General features: G+C 37.9%; 1 protein-coding gene across 2 annotated transcripts in view; it reads left to right on the top strand.

The window, feature by feature from the left end:
- SMC6 (structural maintenance of chromosomes 6) overlaps window positions 1-16,589 on the top strand; it is a 74,064-nt gene that overhangs the window by 7,944 nt on the left and 49,531 nt on the right. For both annotated transcript variants that reach the window (XM_061211147.1, XM_061211148.1), the window contains exons 2-8: window positions 449-591; window positions 3,036-3,153; window positions 5,177-5,282; window positions 10,524-10,660; window positions 11,309-11,370; window positions 14,470-14,550; window positions 15,809-15,910. In XM_061211147.1, the coding sequence (XP_061067130.1) occupies window positions 454-591; window positions 3,036-3,153; window positions 5,177-5,282; window positions 10,524-10,660; window positions 11,309-11,370; window positions 14,470-14,550; window positions 15,809-15,910 (744 nt within the window). In that variant the 5' untranslated portion in view covers window positions 449-453. The remainder of the gene's footprint in view (window positions 1-448; window positions 592-3,035; window positions 3,154-5,176; window positions 5,283-10,523; window positions 10,661-11,308; window positions 11,371-14,469; window positions 14,551-15,808; window positions 15,911-16,589) is intronic.

Genomic DNA, 16,589 nt, shown 5'->3' with positions numbered 1-16,589 from the left:
AGGAGTTAAAACACTTAGGTAGGCCCATATGAGTAAAAACCTTGGTCATGAATCGTTCTGAAGTAAAATCAACTAGTGTAGCATATGCAGATTTTTTTTTTTTTTTTTTTTAACAAAAATGTATTATCTTATACTTCTGTAGGTTAGAAGTCTGACATGTCTGCCTGGGTGAAAATCAAGGGAGCGGTAGGGCTGCATTCCTTTCTGGAGGCTCTTGAGTATCTGTGTCCTTGCCTTTCCAGCCTCTAGTGACCACCTGCATTTTTTGGCTCACGGCCCCCTCCCTCCATGCAGATGATAGTTTTACTTTTTTTAAAGTAAAAATGAATGGATATAGTCCTAAAACTTAAGCTTTGCCTGTCTTGTTTTGTTAAGTTTTTTAATGTATATGGAACAATCTTATGGATGCTATATATGATTTTCTTCATTGTCACTAATATTTGTTTAGACCTGATGGCCAAAAGAAAGGAAGGAAATTTCTTCTCTCCTGGAAATGCCAAAAGACCAAGACAAGAAGAGCTGGATGATTTTGATAAAGATGGTGATGAAGATGAATGTACAGTTTCTTTCACTAATGGTACCTCTACTTTGGTGAGTGCAAAATTACAATATTATGTCTTTTGATTTGCATGTTTCTCATGTCTGGTTTATATGTCATATTCTTAATTCAGTATCAGGAGCTGGGTCTCTGGCTGCAGAGGAAAAGTAATATGAATTTTAAAAAGCTGAGATAAAATCACCTGACTAATTTTGAAGTTTATGTTAATGATTAGAAAAAATTAGTAGAGAAAACAATGAAACTAGGAGCTGGTTCTTTGGAAAGATCAATAAAATTGACAAACCTCTACTAAGATTGACAAAGGGGAAAAAAGAGAGAAGACACAAATTACTAATATCAGGAATGAAACAGAGGATATGACCACAGACTGCAAACATCAGAAGGATAATAAGGGAATACTGTTAACAACTCTACACAGATAGATTCACAGCTTAGATAGAGTGGACCAGTTCCTCAAAAAGCACAAACTATCACAATTCATTCAGTATGAAATAGATCATTTTAATCACTCTGTAACTATAAAGGAAATTTAATTCATCATTTAAAAACTCCCAAAAAAGATATCTTCAGTCCCAGTTGGTTTGATTGGAGAATTGTACCAAATGTTCGGGTTCAGGTTCAGGTTCAGGTTCGGGTTAGCATTCAGGAGCAATTCTTAGACTTAACATCAAATGTACAAACCATTAAATGAAAAATTGATAAATTGGACCTCATCAAAATTAAAAACTTTTCTTCTGCAAAAGACCCTGTTATAAGGATGGAAAGTCAAGCCAGGAGAATATTTGCAAATCACATATCCAACAAAGTTCTAGTATCTTGTTTGTATAAAGAACTCTCAAAATTCAGCAGTTAAAAGCAAATAATCCAATTTGAGAATGGGCAGAAGACATAAAAGAGACATTTCACTGAAGAAGAAGATATACAGATGCAAATAAGCACGACATGATGTTCACCATAATTTGTCATCAGGGAAATGCAAATTAAGACCACAATGAGATATCACTACATACCCATCAGAATGGCTAAAATTTTTTTGAAAAATGACAACACCATATGCTGGCAAGGATGCAGAGACACTGGATCATTCAGTGGTGGGAATGTAAAATGATATAGTCACTCTGGGAAATAGTTTGGCAGTTTCTCTAAGAAATTTCACATGCAACTATCTATCATATAACCCAACATCTGTCACAGAGAAAAGAATATTTATCTTCACACAAAAATCTATACACGAATGTTCATAGCAGCTTTATTCATAATAGCCAAAAACTGACAATCCAGATGTCACACAGTAAGTGAGCAGTTAAACATGCTGAGGTACATCTATACCCTGAGATACTACTTAGCAATAGAAAGCAGTGAAGTACTGATACAGGCAAAAATGGACAATTATGCTGAGTGAAAAAAAAGCCAATCTCAAAAGGTTACATTCTGTGTGATTCCACTAATATAACATCTTGAAATGACAATGTTTCAGAAATGGAGAACAGATAAGCGGGCCAGGGGTTAAGGAGGGGGTGGATTGGGTGGGATGTGGATGGGGCTCTAAAAGGACAGTATGAAGGATACTTGTGATGGAAATCTTCTGTATCGTCACTGTATCAATATGAGTATGCTGGTTGTGATATTGTACTGTAGTTTTCGAGATGTAACCTTGGGCAGAAACTGGGTAAAGGATTCACAGGATCTCTCTGTACTGTTTCTTACAACTGCATCTGAGTCTTCAATTAGATCAAAATAAAATGTATTTTTAAAAAGTCTTCAACCACGATTTCCAGTATTCTACTCATACAAGGATGTAAATGTTTTCTGCTTTTTAATAAGCTGGTGTCTAGTAGAAGAGAGCCAGGGATTTTTTAAATAAATGACTAAAAAGGCTGGAGACGTTAAGTGTTCTTTAAAACAATTTGGAAGGTTTGGTAAAATATGTTTGATTTATTTTCGTATTTTTAACTACGAAGTCTGACCACTGTGTGCTGAACTGTTGCTTAAGACATTTATAAACCTTCTCTAATTTAATTATGACATATATTTACAATATGAGAATTATAATTATATACCCTCCCCGCAGTGGGGGACATTTAGCAGTGTCTGAATATATTTTTGATTGTCACAACTAGGGTGAGGGGAGAGTGCTACTGGCATCTGGTGGGTAGCAGCTAGGGATGCTGTTAAACATCCCACAATGCACAAGACAGCCTCTCTCCAACAAAAAATGATCTGATTAAAATGTTGGTATTGTCCGTATTAAGAAACCTTGATACACTTATTAGATCCTATAAGGACTTTAGAATGAGTGGTTAATCATAAGGTCTCCATTTAATATCATTTACTCATTGACTAAAGTTAACATTTAAAATTATACTTCCTGTAACTTTTTTCATTGGTAGCACTGCTGACCTTTCTCTTCTAGCAAATGATTGGATGATTGTAGTGAGTGAATTTGATTGTTTTCTCTCATTTTTTTAATTAATAGACAGCAGCAGAAGTTGGAATAATTGAGAGTATTCAGCTCAGAAACTTCATGTGTCATTCGATGCTTGGACCCTTTAAATTTGGTTCTAATGTCAATTTTGTTGTTGGCAATAATGGAAGTAAGTGCTTTTGCCCTCCTTCTTATTTGACTTTGAGCAGTACATTGAGATCAGAATGCATTAACTTTTTAAAATAGGTGACTACTAGTGCTGATAAATCTAAATTTTAGACCTCTGATTTGTGGTCATGAATTTTTTCAGTATTGCCTGCCAGTCTGCACTTTAAGAAATGAGTTAACTTTAGGCTCATTATGCAATAGGGATAAACATTTCCTGCTTATTCTTCTGAATCTATGTACCTTGGAATTCATACCACAGAAGAGTAGGCAAGCCATCCTCATTGCAACTGAGGCAGGCCTGTGTCTTATATCTATTAAATGTTGTAACAGCGTGAATAAAGTGCCTTGGGAATCCAAACTTGAAAGAAACTAATTCTTACTGTTGTGGCCAATGAAAGCTTTAAGAAGAGGTGGTATTTGTGGTGGTACTTGAATAAAAATGAAAGATTCTTTAGATCTTATTGGGGAAGAAGAAGCTGAGATGTTCCAGGCAAAGATTGCTCATCACCAAAGGTTGGGAGGGGTAGAAGCAGATGTTATGTGGAGAGAGTGAACAACCTATAGGGTTTTATCATATCCTACATGGTAGGGAGGGGCAGAAACATACACTGGAGAATCAGTTGTAGGTGATGTTGTTGAGGATATTGACTGCCATGATAAATATTTGGGGATTTCGTTCACAAGTCAGTGGGGAAGCAGTTAAAGTTTTAGAGTATAGAGGTGACATGGTGAAGATTTATGAAACAAACTGGCCACATTGTAGAGAGTAGATTAGAAGGGGGGAAGACATAGGAGTTAGGCCAGTTAGGTAGCTTTTGTCGTAGACTCACCAGATGTGAGATGTTGACTGCTTGACTGAGCCAGTACAGAGGGAGAGGAGCTTGCCAGGGTCCACGACTGGTGGCCGTGCTAGAACATGAAACTAGTACAGGTATCTCCACGGTCTGTTTAGTTGTTGTTCTTTGTTTTCCCTACTCTATTCGGTCAAGAGGAAAGTATTTTCAGAAGGAGGGAATAGACAAAGGAACCAGAGCTACGGGGAGGTCAAACAGGACAAGAAGTAAAGACAGACTGGTGGGTTGGTTCTGCGGTTAGATCTTAACTCCTGAAACAGCGAAGTTATTAATATAATGCAAGTGGTGGAGGCAGTGAATTTGGAAATGAAGAAAAAGGAGAGAGTTAGGATAGGGACTTGAAAGGCATTCCAGGAACTGAATTGGGCTAACCAGTGTGTACTTTGGTTAATTTGGAGTATATTGTGGAAGATGATGAGCTGGTAAGAGTTGATTAATTTGGTTGATTGTGGAGTTGAGAAAATGGTTACCATAATTGTTAAAGATTTTGGAATTTTAGCTTGTGATATTTTATGTCTGTTAGGGTAAAAAGAAGTATACTCTTCAAAGAGCTAGCAAATGAATAATATTCAAATTAGGAGTAATAATTGTCAAAATATTATATAAAAACATTGTCTATATGACTGATAATTTTTCATATTTAAGCTCATTCATTCAGTAAATATGTGAGTGCCTATTATGGGCTAATATTGGAGATAAAGCAATGAATAAAAAACAACAGTCCTGTCCCTCTGGAGCTTGCATTCAAGGTTAAAAATAGTTTCTGGCTTCTGAGAATTTATGGAAAAAGTAAATTTTAATTAAATTAGGATGTAAGAAAAATTAGATGAGTTAAATGTATATGGGTAATTAGAAAGATAAATTCATTTAATAGGCTGATGGGCCAAGATGACACAATGAGAGTTTTAGGTTGGAAAGGTATCAACCGTTTTTTCCATTTCCTTATTAGTGGCAAAGATTTGATTCCTGAAATGTACTGATTTTTTTCTAATAGCAGCAGCTAAATATTTCATGATATGTACAACTTTTTGTTTGTTTTTGGCACTTGAAGAAAATTATAATTGAAGTATAATGCTTTATTTCAGAAATTTTTTTACATCAAATTGTAGGAGTCAGACTTCTCTTTTCTCCCTCTAATGAATGTGATTTCTTCAACACCTGTTTCTTTAGGTGGGAAGAGTGCGGTACTCACAGCTCTCATAGTTGGTCTTGGTGGAAAAGCAATTGCTACAAACCGAGGATCTTCTTTGAAAGGTTTTGTGAAAGATGGACAGAAGTAAGTGTTTGTTTTCTACGTGTATTTTTCAGTTCTTTAATAAGAAGCAGCTTCTTTAGAATCCCAATTCATGTAGACATGGTAGGAAATGAATTGGCTTCCCGGAACTGGAGCAGCGATATCATATCTTTTCATTCCTTTCTCTTGCCCCCTGTTGCCAGCATAGCCCACTGTTGCCTGTTCACCTCTCCCGACAGAATGCTTGTGTCAGTTAGTGCCATGTGCCTGCCCACTAACACTCGTTTCTGTTACCTTTCTGGAAGAACGAGCAGTGATACATCTGGGTACTTCTGTTTAAAGGAATATTTATAAATAGTGGACTTTGCTGGCTCTTGACCGAAACCCAGCTTCAGCAAGTCCACGTCGGTATGATGTAGGCTAAGGCAGAGTTGGTGACCAGCCAAGGTGTCCCTAAACAGAATTTCTGCCTCCAGCTCTAAGAATTTCAAAAAAGTATTCCATCTGTCTCCCATTTTATATCCTTTACTCAGGGGGTTCACCAGTGAGCTTGACTTGAGGACCAAGTCTCTTTGGGGTCCATCTTGACCCTTGGTGAATGGTCATATAACAACCCTCTGTGGCTGTACATTTGTATTTCTTTCTGTTATAGTTTGCCATCACCTAACTATATATTAATTGCTCAGTTTGCATCATCATAGACTCGTGACCTTTTGCCCATTAGGAAACTCTCTTCAGGCTGATCTCCTTATTCTTTTTAATTCTGCCTCAGAAAACTCTGAGGGATCCTCGTTTCTCCTGACAGCTAGATGTCCCAGACTCCATCATACCAGCTCCCAGAGTCAGGCTGCTCTTTCCTCTTTCTCACGCCCGGTGCCCAGAACTTCTGGAACTTTGATAATTAACAGTGATATCTTTTTTTTTTTTTTCCTTCATGTAACAGACTTTCCTCCTGCTCAGTGTTGTATCCACTTAACTTCCCCCATTTTCCATTTTATTTCTAAAAAATAGAATGGGAACGGGATGTGAGTCAGGATTGCGGGTTTCTTATGTATCTCTCAGAAACCTTGGGAATCTTAACCCTAAGCCAGGGTTCCAAGTTGACTCAGGAGAAGGGAAGAAAAGATACAGAAAAAATAATTTTCTGTGCTGTATGGCCTTGAAAAAGAACTGTTTAGTAACAATTCTCCAGCTTATTTTCTGTCTCTCCTTATCTTACTTGGGCGCCAGCCCAGCAAGGTCTTCTCTCCCACAGTCTCCAAACAAAATTATGGCTGAAGTCAAAAATTAGTTATTTTAACACTTTTAAGGTAATGGTCTCAACTCTGCTTCAATTCATTATACTGAACTCTACATTTCTTAGTTGTCCAAATAGTTACCTAGTCTGCCTAGCTAGATAACACATTGATCTTTCAAATAGAAGCCTCAGGAAGAAATTTTTTTTTTCTGCACCATTAAATGTTTTATGTCTCAATTAAAGATTTTAAATGTTTTTTCCGTATGGGAAGTAGCTGGATCAAAGCAGAAACTTCTTTCTGAGATGTGTCCTTGGAATACCATTAAAAAAAGAAAGAAAGATAAAGTCTAGCTTACACAAATCACCAACTTTGAAGGACACAGCTGCCTATAGATAGGAACATTAAAATATTTTAAACAGAGTTAATAACAGTTAAAAGCTTTAACCTGAGCTCAGTCTCCTTTTTACTGACCTCGTCTAAAAAAATAGCTAAAACGAGCTTTTCCAAACCCATTACTATTCCTCTTGTCCTCCCCTTCCTCATTTAAAACATTTGGTATCTATAAAATTTCTCTTCTTTTATAGTCTCTGATTCTGTCATCACTTTTTTACAGAATCAGCTCATCGAGCTTTTCGGTTCTATTCTGCACCTAAAATATATGAGGCTATCCCGTTTTTCCTGAGGAATGTCTTTCAGTCTGGCAGAGGTTTGAGGTGGTCCTCAGGGCTCTGTCCCTCCCGCACATCTGAAACATTACACTCTGCATTTGTGACGCCTGGGCTCGGGGCTACCTTTGTAGAGGGTTTCAACTCCTCAATTAGAGACACTTGCCGAATATGGTTAGGAGAAGCCAGATGACTGTGCCTGGAGGCTCTTTACTTGGCGCTGCGGCCTCTGATTATCCACTGAGGCTTTGCAGTGAGTGGTACAGGTGATGGAATTCTCCAGTGACCAAGGTCTCAGACCCCTAGCTGTTCAGGTTCTTCAGCAGGTTCAGTTTACTGTTCCCTCCCTCGGCCTTCCTAATCCCAGTCCTGGTGGCATTGGGATCTTTGCACCAGGCCTGTTTGTGACGTCAGCTGTGGCGTTGGGAGTGGGTTATGGGGGGACAAAAACTCATGCTCCTGCTGTACATTCCTGACTTATTAGTCAAGGTTACAGAACTTACTGCAGATGAGCTGGCCACCCAGAGGAGGAACAGATGCATCCTATTTTTACATGACTTTTTCCTTGTTCCTTGTTCCTCGTGCCCATCAGTGCATGATGCTACCCGTCATCTCTGTGCAGATAGGTTCTCCTGGAGCTAAGCAAGAAGCCACATCCTTATGGTGGCGCTGCTTGTGTGTGTTGTCGTTCTGAAGGGACTCTCGGTGGCAGTCTCTCTTCTCACTCAAGGATCTCTTTATTTACAGACACTGGGCTCTAGGGCTGTTGACCCAAATTCAGCAGCAGTCACATTAGTAGGTGGGGAGACAGCAGGTAGTCCCAGCTCAGTTATCCCTGTCTCCTTGTACAGGTTTTCTGAGCAGTTGTTGTGAGGGTTTTTTCCGTAAGCTTTAATTTTTTAAATAACTTGCCTTTCTTATATTTACTAAATTCATATGGCAGTAGGATACCAGTGCCTCCAAAGCTCTCACAATACTAAAGATAGCTTTCAAATGCAAGGAGTAGCTAGGAAGGAAAATAACAAAGTAGATGTTTGCTAATCAAGGGAGATGTCACTTTATTTTTAAAATGTTTTCATGAGGTACATTCACTTAATACTAGGTGATCATACTAGTTAATGCAATAAATATTTTTTGCTCCATGTTGTAGGCCAGCTACCCTTCCCCTATCGTATACTTTAGTTAATAGTTTTCCACCTTGGCTGTTCATTAGAATCAACCCAGAGAGCTTTCAAAAATCTCATTGATTACAACTTTTCAGGAGCATATCTGTCTTAATTAGGTATTTCTGATTAAAAACACACAACCCCCCCAAACCACTCAGGGTAGCTTTACAAGAGGAGATTTATCATAAAGATGCAGGGATATATATGTCTTGGAGACTTCAGTGAGGCAGTGTAATTGGATCTCATGAATGACCAGAACTGAGAGACTCAGAACCAAAGATCTTCGGTCTCTAGGTCTTTCTTTTCTGTGTCTCTGGCTTTCTTTGTGCCTTTGTCTCCAGGCCTCTGTCTCCCTTCCTTCCTTAGCCGGGTGTGTGCTGCAGCTCTTCCGCCATACGACTTCCCTGCCGCTCCTCAGTGGCTGCACTTCTGTGCTGTGCCCTCCTCCCTCCTTCTCCTGTGACAGGCATGCAGGTGTGTGAATGTGTTTCCCTCTCACTGTCTCTGGAGCATGTGTGCTCTTTCTTATTCTTCAGGTCTTTGGTACTCTGTGTCTTCGTGGGCAGGCGTTTATGTCTTACTGTCTTGGTGTGTGGGGCTGCGCATGGAAGGAAGTGCTCTCGAGTTCTCTGTGTCTCTGATTCACAGCCAGTATCTGTGATTATGTGTCTCTGCCAGTCTGTCCAGGTGGTTTCCCAAGAGCTTATCTGTTCTGTGCTCCTGCTTCTCTCTGTCATCTCTGCAGACTTTATACTTGTTCATCAGAATATAATGCCCCAAATTGGTTTCTCTAGTCCCAGAGGCCTCAGAACTTTGTATCTCCAAGGAATCACCACCTTTCCACTTGATGTGTCTTAATTTGAGTTTGTTTTAAAAACTTGTGGTTTTGAAATAATTTTAGATTTACATAAGTATTGCAAAGATAGTACAGTTTCCTTACAGCCTTTACCCAGTTTCCCTTAATGTTGACATCTTAAACAACCGAGGTACTTTTATCAAAGCTACGCAGTTAACGCCGGTACAATATTATTCACCAAACTACAGACCTTACTTGGATTTCACTAGTTTTTCTTAATTTGAGTTTTTAAAGAAGGGAATATGGCGCAGTTAGCATTCATTTTCTATATTTAGCCCAATCTGTGGAGGGAGGGATGGGGGCTGATAATGGCTGCTAAGCCGTCTTTCTGTGAGGGCACTTGCACAGAAGTACGGGGGGGCAAGAGCTGAGCACCCTTCAGGGTGTCCACCAAGTGTAAGTTGACAGTGAAATTCATCTTGAGTATTTTTACCTACATTTCCTGCAAATAGGAACAATTTTGGGGTATGATTACTCCGAATGGATGAAAACAAGTTTATTCTGTTAAATATATCATTTAATTACCAATTAAAGCAATTTTGCATTAAAGGACTTTAGCATTTTTGGCAGATATTTAAATTAACCAGAGAAAGTATTATCTGCTTTTATGTTTAAGGAAATTATAAGTGTGTATTTATTAATGCCCTTCATTAATTTTTAAAAAATTTTTCTACAAAGTCTTATTTGAACAGAAGTTAGAGTAGAAAAATAAAGATGGATTCTCCCCGCCCCCCCATAATATGTTAAAATATACATGGCTATAAATGCTTCAGACGTCTTTAAAACTTTAAAAATGATTATTTTGTAATACCAATAAAACTTTAAGAAGCTTTGAGATTTAGTTTACATCTCTTGATATCAAATACTTCAGCTTTTTTTTATTGCCAAGTAATAGAAGAATTCAAGTTGTTTCCCTTTATTCTAATTTTCTTAGAAAATATATAACTTCACTTTAATTCTTACTTCATCTTTCTTAGAGGCCTGCTGTCAGGATGATGCTTTATTATATAATTTAGCATAGTCAGACAGTGTAATATTGATTATACATAGCAGATGGGAAAATGTGTAACTTATCTACATGATGTGAAACAACCAAAACTTAAATGGGTTTTGTGCAAATGTATTTCTCTTATGGATAAAATAGTCAATTATTTTTTATAAAGTTTCTCTTCTTCTCAACTTTGTTGCTTGGTATCTTTCACATTTTTCTGTAGTAGCCTGTCAGCCATCAACTGCTGGTATAAAGCTGCTTTTCAAACGAATTAGCCAAATTTCTTGGAGGTTTTTAAAATTATGGTAACCTAGTGTTGTAATTGCCCTGTACCTTCATGTGACTTAGCTTAACCTTATTGCTTTAGCTCGGCAGATATCTCAATAACATTAAGGAACAGAGGGGATGATGCCTATAGAGCCAGTGTGTACGGTGACTCTATAATTGTGCAACAGCACATCAGCATGGATGGAAGTCGATCTTATAAACTGAAAAGTGAAACAGGTTTGCTGTGAATTTCTCTTTATTTCATATAAAGTATTAGTAAACATCCAGTTAAAAAGAGTTAAGTGATTGTGCTGGTATCATTGAGAGGACACTTCTCATCTCTTGAAACTGCTTTCTTGCAAGAGGATTGGCTGGTTGCATGTATGTATACACACACGTATATATCCGTACATAGTTGCTTTACCGCAGGGCATTCTACAGCAAAAGCATGACTAGCAGAATTTGGATCTGTTTGAAACAGGCTGTGATAAGTCATTTTGATCTCGCTTGCAGTCTTCCTTTCACCCCCATAGTTGCTATCACATGTGGAAAGAGAAAGTTAGCCAAAGGTAGAAAAAGACATAAAGGAAGAGGAGGTGGGTGTGGAGAGTTACTAAAGAGACAGATGAGAAGGAAAAGGAAATGTTTAGCTATAGGAGGAAGAGACGCACCTGCCACTGCATTTGTGTGCTTCTGCTTCCTGCGTACTTGTGTCATAACAAGTGTGTCACCCCAGTTCATTCAGATGTGTGTACGTGCAGTGGTACCTTTCTTGATGACATCAGGAAAACTAGTTAACATTTATGTTTATAAATAATTGCTCATTTTTAAAAACGTATTATTGCCCTAGAAACAGTCTGGTCATTTTGTGTTTCTCATAACTAGGCACCGTGGTTTCCACTAGGAAAGAAGAACTGATTGGAATTCTTGACCATTTTAACATACAGGTAATTGCTAAATTTGTGTTTCCGATTAATAAATACAACTGGTTACTTTTTTGTGTGGTTTCATTTGTGGTGTGGAAAGAATTTAAATGGCCTCATATAAGTAAATTGACCACAGGACAAATGTATTTAACTATTGTTAGTGAAGTTCCTTAAAGCTTCCTAATTCAACAGGAACCTTCAATATATAATATAACGTCTTTAATTTGACAGAACACACAAGAATATCTTGTCTATACTAGTATGTGCCAAAAGTTATGTTAATAAAATTTATGTTATAAAGTTTCTTTGCTTTCTGCTGTCCAAGTCAGAATAGCATCATAGTTTCCTAAACTCAGTTGCTAAATTTTTGTAGAAAGGAAATTTATTCTAGCCATATAAAGAAAGCGTTTCTTTATGTATTTTGGAGTTATTTCATCATACCTGTAGGAGACAAGACTTGAGTCCATTCTGCTAAGATACTTTGACTGAATAATTGGAAATGGGGCTCATATAGTCCTATAACATTAGCACTGGAATTGTCTTTGGAGGTCATCTAATCTGGACCCTTTATTTTGTAGGTGAGAAACTGGGAGCCAGCAAAAGTAAACTTGCACTTACAGTTGTCTAGGCGTGGGTACTGGTGGAGCCTGCCTTGGGATCCAGACATCCCTGTTCCATTCTAATGCTCTATCCATGGTATCACCCTGCCTTATTCCAGGATTAAGAACACCAAGAGTAGTCACCAAGGAAAAAGAATAATTATGAGTATGGGTCTCTTTCCCAGTTTGGTTTAGAACGAGTTGTCCAGAAAAACTTTTTCTAAGGGTAAAAATATTCTGTATTATGGTGTCCGATGGGGTGGCCACTAGCTACTTGAGCAACTGAAATGTGTGACTGAGAAATCAAATGTTTTATTGTATTTTACTTAAGTGTCAAATGCTGCATGTGGCTAGTAGCTTGCATATTGGGCAGCACGGGTTCAGAAAAATAATTAGTAAAATCTCGAGAAAAGCAGATACAGCAAATAAATTTGAGACTAGAACACAGGTCAATTTGCTAAGCAAAATCAGGAAAACCAAAAGTTAGAGTGTATGGATTCACAGGTGTTGGGAAAGTCTCGAAGGGCATCCAGTGTAGTATCACACTGCATGCTTACCCTGTGTGCAGTCTCCACCAGATGTTCCTTCAGCGGGTACTTGAGTGGGTAGTAGTGGGGAAATGACCTCTGCCTGAGGCTGCTGATTCCTTCTGTAGGTGGCTGTATTTATTAGAAGTTGTTGTTAATGGGAAAAGTTGAATAAAGTCAGTTTCTCTAAGCTCCCACTTCCTTGGGGAATATAGAATATGTTTCTTTTCTTTTGAAATATTTGAAGATTGTTATCATAACTTCATTAGTCCTCTTCTTGTACAATTCAGTTAACTAAAGGTTCAAGTTCATTGATCAAAATACGAAAGGTCTAGAGCTACACTTACTGAGTAACCACTAACCACGTGTGATGGATATTGAGCCCTCAAAATGTGGGTAGTCCAAATGGAGATGTGCTCTAGTATGAAGTACACACTGGAGGTTGAAGACTTAATGCAAAGGAATAACTCAGTTTTCATACTGATTACATGTTAAAATGATAATATTTTAGATATGTTAGATTAAAAATATAATACTAAAATTAATTTCACATGTCTTTTTATCTTTTTAATGTAGCTACTAGAAAACTTAATTATATGTGTGGTTTGCATTGTATTTCCATTGGACAGTGCTGGCCTAGAATTACCAGGAGGAAGGAGAGTGTTTAATGTCTTTAAGTACCTGATTATATTTGTCCCCTGTGCCTCTTCTTACTTTTTCTCTGAAGTTTACCTGTGTGTGCTTGCCTTTTGCTTACTCCAGGGTCTTGATGGGTAAAGCTGCCAGATTTTTAAATAATCTCTGGAGTAGTATAGAAACTAGGAACCCCATTTCAGAGGATGTAGAAAAAAGAATATGAACTTTGGTGAAGCTGTTAATCCAAAGCTGGTGATAAAATGTCTGTCATTAAAGCTAGTGCACTAGGTCTTAGTTTGAAGTCAGATACTGTGTGAAATTAAGATACCATACAGACCTTGTTAAAAAAAATACGTGGCAATCAGTGTCTGGTCTACGTATATAATGAGGAAAAGGTGATATGTAGAGGTTTCTTTATAACTGCATAAATGTTTTTTATCATAGAAGATAAGACCCAAAATCTTGCTTAACAGAAAGGTTTTCACCAGTGGTATACTAAATGAAGTACAATCAGTATTTTACAGATGGTAAAATGAAAGAGTTAAGCATTTTTTTCCTTTATAGTGGTCCCTCATGTTCTATACCTCATAAACAAGATTATTTTCTAACATATAAATTACTTTGTTATTAACACCAAAGATATAAATGAGAAATGAACTTGAATCTTTTTGAAACAAGTTGAATTAAAAAAAATTTTTTTTTCAACTCCACTTTGAACTGTTATCATATTGTTATTTTAACTGTACTTTAATTTGTTAGCCAGAGGTAGTTTAATTCAAGTAATGGCTTATTTAAAATGACTTCTCCTTCAAAAGATAGAAATGATCCCAGTATTTCCATTTGTTTTACAATATCCTCATGAAAAAATGACAGGGTAAGAAATCTGAAGAACTGCTGTACAAAAAATAAACAATACTTGTCATTATAGTTCTGATTAGAAGTAACTGAGTTGGACTTTTCGTATTTAGTTGGAGGAAATAACTAACTTGCCTGCGGCTACATAGGAGGTTCAGACAGAGCCAAATAAGAACCCAAGTCAGCTGACTCTCATGCTAGAGCTCTTCCAGCTCTGTGGTCTGATGGTTGACCAGTAGCATAGGAATGGTACTCTATAAAACCAGTGAAAGGAATGAAAACTTTTTAAAAAAACACACTTCTTTAGAAAGTTCTTGTGCTTGTGCCCTCATGTAATGGCAGAATATTTAATTTTGGCTGTAGTATTGATATTTATTTTAATATAATGAAATTTTGAAATATTTTCTCTCTCTTAGATCACTTGTAATGGATATTTTAGTTCATTTCTCTTTAAGGAATTAAAATGAAATATTTAAAGATAATCGTTTGTCTGTTTGTTTCAGGTAGATAATCCAGTTTCTGTCTTAACGCAAGAGATGAGCAAGCAGTTCTTGCAGTCTAAAAATGAGGGAGACAAATACAAAGTAAGATGCACTAAAGTAAACGTAAACCTAACCAAAAAGAATACATTTATAGATTAAGCATCTATACTGAACATTAATCTTGGTCACATAGTAAATATCGAGGATTTTTTTAAGTCACTATTTAGAGTAATATTGTAGGACTAATTTAGGAACTTGTTAAGTAAGATGGAAGTATAATTTTCTTGGTAAATCCTTGCTTTAACTTCTTTGCTTTTAATTCTGAAAGAGAATGAATTCTAAAATTTATCTTAATGGAAGTACAAAGGAATGATTGCCCAAACATACATAATAACTTTTAAATGTTAGATTATTTTAAACTTTTTTAAAAATTTATTTATTTATTTATTTATTTTTGGCTGCGTTGGGTCTTTGCTGCTGCACGCAGGCTTTCTCTAGTTGGGGCGAGTGGGGGGCTACTCTTCGTTGTGGTGCGTGGGCTTCTCATTGCGGTGGCTTCTCTTATTGCAGAGCACGGGCTCTAGGCGCATGGGCTTCAGTAGTTCTGGCACGCGGGCTCAGTAGTTGTGGCGCGCGCGCTCTAGAGCACAGGCTCAGTACTTGCGGCGTGCGGGCTTAGTTGCTCTGTGGCATGTGGGATCTTCCCGGACCAGGGCTCGAACCCGTGTCCCCTGCATTGGCAGGCGGATTCTTAACCACTGCACCACCAGGGAAGCCCCTATTTAAAACTTTTTAAAAAGCCAACAAAATATATGGCTACTACTACAGCTTACAGTGTGACTTTTGAATGGGTTTTGGTATTCCCTATGCTAAAAAATTATGATGCATTAAGATCAAGGATACTGGGACTTCCCTGGTGGCACAGTGGTTAAGAATCCGCCTGCCAATGCAGGGGATACGGGTTCGAGCCCTGGTCCGGGAAGATCCCACATGCCACAGAGCAACTAAGCCCGCACGCCGCAAGTACTGAGCCTGTGCTCTAGAGCGCGCGCGCCACAACTACTGAGCCCGTGAGCCAGAACTACTGAAGTCCGTGTGCCTAGAGCCCGTGCTCTGCAACAAGAGAAGCCACCATAATGAGAAACCTGCACACCACAACGAAGAGTAGCCCCCGCTGTCCACAATTAGAGAAAGCCCGCGTGCAGCAACGGAGACCCAATGTATTTACTTGCTTAAGTATGTTTTTAATGTCTTTTTACATAATTGGTCTAAAAGTTTTTAGAGACCAAATTCTTCTTTTTTTCATAGTCCCGTGGAAGTTTACAAACTCCTAATTGTGTTTTTCTTGTTGTTGATCTAGTTCTTTATGAAAGCAACCCAACTGGAACAAATGAAGGAAGATTATTCATACATCATGGAAACAAAAGAAAGAACAAAGGAGCAGATAAATCAAGGAGAAGAGGTTTGTAAACACTTAATGCAATTATTTTAGAGATCAGTCAAATTCCTATAGTACTTATCGGGTAAATGGTATTGTAAAATTGTATACCTATATATCTATATATGTATATCTATATAAAACTGGTAACATTTTTATAGTACTCTATCAGCTATATAACAAGTGTGGTTTTTTACATTCAGGGTATTTATTAGCCTTTACTTTTTTGTTTTATAATAATGGGTATGTCTGTATCTTAATTCTTCTATGAGGCTATAAAATAGAGGACAGGGCAGTATCTAACATACTTATCCCTTGGTTCCACAATAAGATATCACTAATTCCCACTTGGAAGTAGTTTAAAAACTATATTTCTGGGCTTCCCTGGTGGCGCAGTGGTTGAGAATCTGCCTGCCAATGCAGGGGACACGGGTTCGAGCCCTGGTCTGGGAAGATCCCACATGCCGCAGAGCAACTGGGCCCGTGAGCCACAGTTACTGAGCCTGCGCGTCTGGAGCCTGTGCTCCGCGACAAGAGAGGCTGCGATAGTGAGAGGCCCGCGCACCGCGATGAAGAGTGGCCCCCGCTTGCCACAACTGGAGAAAGCCCTCGCACAGAAACGAAGACCCAACACAGCCATAAATAAATAAAAAATTAAAAAAAAAAAAAAATTAAAAAAAAAAACTATATTTCTTTTGATGGG

Source organism: Eubalaena glacialis, chromosome 14, assembly GCF_028564815.1.
Source record: "Eubalaena glacialis isolate mEubGla1 chromosome 14, mEubGla1.1.hap2.+ XY, whole genome shotgun sequence".
Lineage (NCBI taxonomy): Eukaryota > Metazoa > Chordata > Mammalia > Artiodactyla > Balaenidae > Eubalaena > Eubalaena glacialis.
The sequence above is the reverse complement of the archived record's forward strand: the minus strand, read 5'-3'. Positions and strand labels throughout refer to the sequence as shown.